Source organism: Poecilia reticulata, linkage group LG7 (genome assembly GCF_000633615.1).
Source record: "Poecilia reticulata strain Guanapo linkage group LG7, Guppy_female_1.0+MT, whole genome shotgun sequence".
Taxonomy (NCBI): Eukaryota; Metazoa; Chordata; class Actinopteri; order Cyprinodontiformes; family Poeciliidae; genus Poecilia; species Poecilia reticulata.
Genome location: NC_024337.1, coordinates 9,208,954 through 9,216,676, shown reverse-complemented (window position 1 = coordinate 9,216,676; position 7,723 = coordinate 9,208,954). Strand labels below are relative to the sequence as shown.

At 37.6% G+C, this 7,723-nt stretch overlaps 1 protein-coding gene across 1 annotated transcript in view; it reads left to right on the top strand.

The window, feature by feature from the left end:
* Window positions 1-3,733, top strand: part of dalrd3 (DALR anticodon binding domain containing 3) — an 11,693-nt gene extending 7,960 nt beyond the window's left edge. The window contains exons 10-13 of the mRNA XM_008413215.2: window positions 191-249; window positions 383-499; window positions 589-657; window positions 1,522-3,733. Of these exons, the coding sequence (XP_008411437.1) occupies window positions 191-249; window positions 383-499; window positions 589-657; window positions 1,522-1,641 (365 nt within the window). The 3' untranslated portion in view covers window positions 1,642-3,733. The remainder of the gene's footprint in view (window positions 1-190; window positions 250-382; window positions 500-588; window positions 658-1,521) is intronic.
* The last annotated feature ends 3,990 nt before the right edge of the window (window positions 3,734-7,723 follow it).

The following is a 7,723-nucleotide window of genomic DNA, read 5'->3' as shown; positions in this document are numbered from 1 at the left end:
TATATATATAAAGAAAACTACTACAAAATAAAAGGAGAACCATCAGCTTTTATGTGGGGGTCACTGTTGTTGCACGGTTTAACACACACTCGTGTGTGCATATCTGCATTTCTGGTCTGGTTGAAGTGTTAAGACTGAGTCGTTAGAACAACATAAAGGCTCTTACAGGCTTTCCACCGTCTGTCTGCAGGTCTGTATCCAGAAATCCCTGATGGGTCCCAGTTGGACTTCTCTGCTCTCAAAGAAGAGGTACCATTCCATGTTTTTCCCTAATTTCTTTACATTTTATTGTTGTTTTTGTTGGTGTTTGAAGTCTGCCTACCACTGCAGAAACAATGCAACCCTAAACTTTGCTTTTACTTTCTTTTTTCCCCCCTGACAGGGTGAGTGGCTTTTGCTCTTCAATTATCTTATTCCTTTCTCGGAGCTGCTCGACCAATCGGGACAGTCGTTAGATTGTGAAGGAGGAGGAGCCAGAGTGAACATTAAAACAGAACAGGTACGCCCGATTGATGAGCCATCGCTGTTGTCCGGTAACTCAGGACTGTTGAAGATTTTAATGTAACCTTCTTGCATGTGTCCCTCCAGATCTGTAAATTTCTCGTCTCGCTCAGTAAAGACTTCAGCTCGTATTACAACAGAGTCCATGTGCTGGGGGTGAGGACGTGCTCGAGTGTTTATCTGTGTTTTGAGTGGATGAAAGTGCAGCTTATTTTAAAATCAGTTCAAATTACCGACCATGTTGGTTCTTTTCAGAGTCGCTTGGGAACGTACCTCGGCCCACTAAGCTTTTCCACATTTTGTCAAATTGCAACCGAGCCTCTCACCATAAACAATAAATCAATTAATCACGCGCTAAATTAAAAGAAACTCAATAACTTTCATTTGCTTGATTGATCGATTTTCTCTTTTCTCTCTCATTCTGCCAAAACTGATCTTCAGTCTGGTGCTTTGGTCTCAAATATTCCCTTTTTTTTGAAAGACAAATTTGTTCACAGAGATTTCATTATTCATTTGTTGTTTACTTATTTTGGATATTTCAAATGTCTTCCAGTTCCTGTTTAAATGATGATTAGAATTTAACGTTTATTGATTTTGAGAATGTGTTCTTACGTTATTATGCCATTATTACTATTATAACACTTGAAAATGGTTTCAAAACAGCAATATCATCATTTATCGCAATAAGTTCTGCGAAAATTTATCGTCCAGTAAAATATGTTATCATGACAGGCCTAACTGCAACCAGAAACTTCAATGTATTTTAGTCATTATCCTCAGTTTCATGGAAGATATCAAAAATTTCATTTTTTTTTCCCTCCAACGTAACTTTTACTCAAAAAAATGGACGTGTGGTTGTGATGTGACAAAACAGGACAAAAACTTCATTTTGCAAAGCAATCTATGTTTATCCAATGCGGTTCTCATGTGTTTATGACACAATTAGACATATGCATTGCTATTTATATATGTATTTACACAAACACGTGGCTCTCTGTAATTGTTCTGCCTTGTTTCCAGGAGCCATTGCCTCACCTCTTCAACCAGATGTTTTGTCGTCTCCATCTGCTAAGAGCCCTGAGGGAGCTGTACCACAGAGCTCTGGAGACCCTTAACCTCCCCCCGATCAGGCAGCTATAGCCTCAACATAACACCATCATCCTCACACTTTGCTTCACCCAGTCCGCCTTCTTTCCCAAACTCTTCCCTGTATGTTGTGTATCCGGCTGAGAGACTCGCTGTTACAGTTACTTGTAGGGTTTCTGCCCGTCAGTGTTGGTGGACTTACTGGAGCTGATTATTTTATAAGTGTCACCGTAAGATAGTTGCTCAGTTGCAGAGTTTTGACAGGAATAATTTGGCGTTTTGACTGTGTTGATGGATGTCATTCTGACTCAGTCGATTTTATTTTTTTCTCTCCATCTGTTTGGAGATCAATCAAAATGATCAAAGTATTCCTTTAGAGTTTTCCATCAGCACATCTAGGACCAGAACCGTAACACCAGGAACAGGCTTTTGATTTCTGAACTTGTTCTCAGAACAGCACTACTGACTCAAAAACACACTGAACCAAGCAGATATAGTGTGATATTTGTGCCAAAAAGTTATGTTATTATGAATCTAAAAGTCGACAGATTTAGCTCTAAAACCTGCCTTAATGTCTGCATGTTTGCTTTTTGACCAAGATTAACTCAAATCAGATGAATTTTGTGTACTTTTAGGACAAATTTGATCAATTTTCAACCTGGAGTATTGATATTGGTGGATGATTTTACATTTTTCTAATTTACTACAGACTAAAAGTTTAAATCAGAATTTGTTCAGTCACAAAAAACTTTGTGACTGAACTACATCCAGTTCATTTTTTGCTGCGTCAACTGGATGTATTTAAAGTCTTATGTTTGAAGTTGACGCCAATGAAACTGGTTGTTAAAACTGTAGCTTTAAAGAAATGCTGAGCCAAACTGATTCTAAATTCAGGTTGACGCCGTTCTTAAAAGTGGTGAGTACATAGAGCGCTCTGCATTTACGCTGTGCACGTATTTATTAGCACCACTGGCTTAGAAACCTGTAAGAAGAGTTCATCTATAGCATACTACCATAAGATGAAACTGAAAAAATGACAGAAATCCAACCTTTCATTAAGATTATTTATTTAGTTAGTTGAGGAAAAACGTTCTATGAGCCATGAGCTCCTGCAGCTAGTGGTAGCATGAAGTAAAGCAAGCTGCTCCTGCGAGAACCAAGCTGTTTACAATTTATAGTCATAGCAATGATTCAAGAAGCTAATAAAGCAATTGGAGCTGTGATGCACAAGGCTGGACCAAGACCAAGTTTATCTCCCTGCCAAGGGAGAACGACGATAAGGGAGGCAGAAAAAAAAACTTTCAAAGCTCAGGTTTGGGAGAATTGCAGCTATTTTTATTATCCCCTCCCCCCCCCCCAAAAAAAAAAATTCAAATGCAACTTTGTGGCAAAAGTTGATAACTCGCTCGTTGACGTCAAAGAAGCTTGTTAAAGTAAAGTGGTTTCTGGAAAACTAAACCTTTTTTTTTCTGTTGGTACAGAATCATTCTTGTGTCGCCTCTTTAAATCACCTCCACTTCCTTTATGCCTGACTAAAGTTTACTGATTCCAGTTCGTCTGTGTATTTGTTCATGCCATAGATATATTTATTGTCGATTATTAAAAAAAAAAATGGATATCTGTACATTGTGTATGTTATGCACACAAGTCTTAATCTAGATGTGCTCCTGAAGGTGAATCCCCCATTAAATCCCATCTATCCTGCTGGACAAATCACAGCCGTTGGTATTATATTGTATAGTAAGTTATTGACAAAAACCCTAGCAGATATTAGGTCATCGTGCCACAAAGTTAGAAAATATAAGACATAGCATGGAAATGTATACGTAAAAGTCTTATTTATGGATTTGGGAAGGGGAGACTTAATCGCTGAACTTCTTTGTATTAAACTGATTATTTTATCAGTTTCTTTTTGTTTTTTTTGGTTTTTTTTACATCTAGCGTACTTTTCAAAATGAAACAAAATTGGTGTTTTGTGAGCAAATGCCAAACACAAACTCACATTTAAAAGCATGATTTCTTTATTTTGACCCATGCAGACGTGTGGGACGTCTGTTTTACAGACTTTTGTTTGCCAAGAAAAGGTGACATGATTTTATTTGCCACTGTAATTGCAAACAGTATTAAAGCAGAGGACAAGCATAAATGAATATTTTTCCTGTTTTTATTTCACACTACGCTCTGCAAAGAGCAACAAACCGTTCGCTTGAAACACTCCGCCATCTTGGAAATCTCTCAAACATGTTAGTCCATTTATCTGTATGATTATATGGATAATGCTGCAGAGCATCTGCCTATACACATCTGTCTGGCCTGTTTTCTCTATTTTTTTTTCTTTCCCCATTTTACAGAATCAAACAGCAGAAACAGACGCTCTCAGAGTGGTTGCCTCCCTCAGGCTTGGGGAGACAGATGGACACACTGTTGATGCTTTCTGAACGATAAATCCCCACATGCAAACAAGCAGATTCAACAAATGTCAACAAACAACACAGATCTACAGTCCTGTGAGGAAGAGCTTATTAATCCTCCATCATCGTTTTATCTCTAAGTCTAAGGAGCCGGTCTCTTTTACCATTTTTATCCTGATTAGTGGATCCCTAGTCTTCCTGAATGTCTTTTTTTTCTCTTAGGATTTGAAATTGACTTGAGTAGATTCACATGCCTTTTGTTACTTGAAGCCATAATGAGAAAATTTCCTTTGCTTAGACTAAAAATTTGTGAAGACATTTTGATAAACTGGGAAAAAAAAAAAATCTGACTTTGTTTTGCAGACCTAACAGTTGCACTAAAGGTAATTACGATAATTGACTTTGTTTAATTAAAGCTCAGGCAACATCAGCTGACTCTTTACTAATAATAATGGAAATATGAGTTTTACCACGTTTAGGGTCGCAGGCAGCAATTAGCGTGTGATTAGAGCATTCAGTCAATTACTGGATGTTTTTATGGAACGAACAAGGTAATCGAACACTATAGGTTTATATCTGATGATCCTTGGGCACAGAGTGTTTTAAATTAGCTCAGGTCAATAATACATGAAATGTTTCTTAGTCACCAGATGTTGCATGTAATATGAATAATAATCAGATGCTGCAGTGCAAATATGTGGCGGAATCATTAATCCTGAGCAATTAAGAGCACTGAATCAGAGGGCAGTCGGGGTTGTGGGTTATTTTGGATCCTCCATGCATGAATTCTGATCTTACTCAGGATTTATGTCCTAATTGGTAAAACTTTAGGAAAGAAAAATAATTAAACATTTTAAACAGGCTTCTGTCAGGTCTACTAAAGTGGATAACATGGGTTTAAACTTTAAATGGGCCTCATCACATCGGACGCCCCTGATCCAGTATATCTGCACTTATGAGATATATATATATATATATATATATATAAAATGCCTGTCACAAACGTCCACTACTGTTCCTGCAATCTAATATGTTTCAGTTTAATTAAATTTGAAGGATCTCACTGTAACTCACACAATAAAATGTTAGAACAAGTGTTATTTTCGCAACAAAACCCCATATCTTAAAGCAAAAGTTAATAAATATGTAAAAAAAAGTCTTAACTATTTCCAAGAGCAATATAGTCAAAGTGCTTGATAAAACATAGCCAGAAACACAAGACGTCCACAAAAATGGACATATCAATTGTTATAATTTCATCCCAACATAAAATTAATACATAAAATCTTTAACAATTATATTAGTCTTTTTTTTTTCTAGCTGTGGAAATTCACATCTATGTCCAGAAAGTGGCAGTGTATGAAGTGACGCACGAGAGTCCAATAAAAGTGTTAATTTATAAATAATCATCCGTTTCTACGTATTGGTTTGAAGTCATTAGTAGAAAAAAAAAACAGACAAAACTCTTTCTTTACTGTGAAAGTTAAAATGTTTTAACCAATCACCTGCCCTTAAAGGACTAACAACCGTGTGAGCATTTTTACAGAGAGCCAAGCCCATTTTGACGTTATTCTCACATTTCCCAGGGACGTGATAACGAGCCACCTCTGAGATTTGAAGGCAGATATTCAAAGTCCAAGCAGAGCCAAACGGTCAATGTGGACAGCTCTCCACAGAGCAGCTTAATGATGCCTGCTTCAACCTGACCTCCAGTAATGAGCTGCCAGCTGTATCTGTCTCTGCTGCAGGTGACACAGCTCACCAAATCAAACACACAAAGCAGCTGCTTTTAACTACAAATCATTAACAAAAAGCCTCAAGAAGCACCAAGCCAGGCTGGAGTTATTGTCCACTGAGCGGCCAGGCATTATCAGAATTACAGACCTGAGAGCTGAACATTAATCTCTCATGTGATTGTGTGCAGCATACTTTATTACACATGCATTCGATTAATTTGCATCCAAATATAGAAGCAGCTACTCAGGTCCTCAGCAGATATAACACTGTGCAGGTATAACCCAACACACACACCTACACACACACGCACACACACACACACACACACACTCTCGTACTGTTTTCTGGCTGAAGAAGCTGGGAACAGGTGGGTTTAAGTCCCAGAGGGAGTGTGTTCAGGAGCATTGTGTGTGTGTTTGTGTGTGTTAGACTTTTTCCACTGGGAGAATTATTTGGGAGCAAGTATATGTTTCAGTGAGAGTGTCTGGATTTTTTTAGGAGCAGTAGCGATTCAAAAGAGCAGATTCGTTAGCTATAAGTTATGGCTCAGGAAACAAAGCACCTACTCTGCATATGATACATAGACTTTTACATTAATGTATTTAAATCTCATGCATTTGCACAGCTTCCACAGTGAATTTACCTCACCTAGTGTGTGATAAGTTGGGGCGGACAGGAAGCACAGGTCAGTCTGAATGAGAAACCTCGTAGAGACATGATGTAATCTTGTAAGCCATGAGCCGTTCACACCGCATGGTGGCGGTATTGAGACAGTCTTTTTTAAATGCATGACCCTCAAACCCTGATCCCAGCTGGATACACTGCAAAACAAACCAAACAACAAAAAAAAGGAAAGAAAGAAAAAGCAGAAGCCCAAACAGGACAGACTGGTTTTTCTGAGCCATAATCACAGAGAGATTTGCAAACATTTTTTACTTTTGTGTTTTGCATTTCTTTGCTAATCCTCATATTCATTAGATAAATTGCAGTCACGTAATCATTCAACAAGTCAACTCTTAAACAGACTCCCTGATTTACAAAGAAATCTATAATTTCCTACAACTAGTCATTGAGCTTGGTGTGTAAAAAATCAAACTATCATAAAACAAACAATTTAGGTCCAGACAGAGATCTTTACCTACAGGGAGAGGAATTTTAGAAACTATCTTCTTATTAATTGCTTGAATGACCAGATGTGTTTTTTTGTTGTGAGATTCATTGCATGTTCATCGTGCTGGAACTTAAGGAAGGTTCACAGATCCCAAGAGGAACACGTAAGACGAGGATGGAGGGCTCCTCTGCGTTCACGGTTAGAGTTACAAAGCTGCCTGACAGAAACGTTGGTTCCCAGACATCCTGTGGGAAACCTCGGTGATAAGACTTGAATAAGTAGGTAGAGACTCTGTCGAGTCAGAGCGTTTCAGACTGAACAGACACCGAGCTTGTCACACACGTCTACTTGCTGTTCTCATTCTTGCAAGAATTAATAAAGTGCTGCCTGAGTAAAAATCTGAGACTGGTAGTTACTTAGGGGAAACTGGTTTTTCCTTTTTTTATTTATTTATTTTTTCCATTTGCACTTACTAAAGCATAAATTGAAAATGGACGTTTAAATATGGACAGAAACATTCTGTGCAACTCATACAATTGAGAAAATGCTGCAGGGACACACGTTACCCTGAGTTTTAACAGCTTCTGTTGTGTTTCATCCTGCAAGGTTTTTAGTATCTACCAATTTTGAAAGAAAAAGAAAACTTAAAAAGTGAGATTGATGATGTGTTAAAATATTTGAGGTTTTGTCCTTGAAATTAACACAATGGGCAAAAATGAGGTGAATCTTATCTCTCAGTGATTGTTTTTGCTTTTGTCTTTATTTTTAGGGAATTTGTAATGTAAATTTCCACGCATGTTTTGCAGCATCTGTTTTCTTTTTTTTTTATTATTATTATTTTACAGTTTGTTTCTGTCTTATTTACCCTTATGTGTGT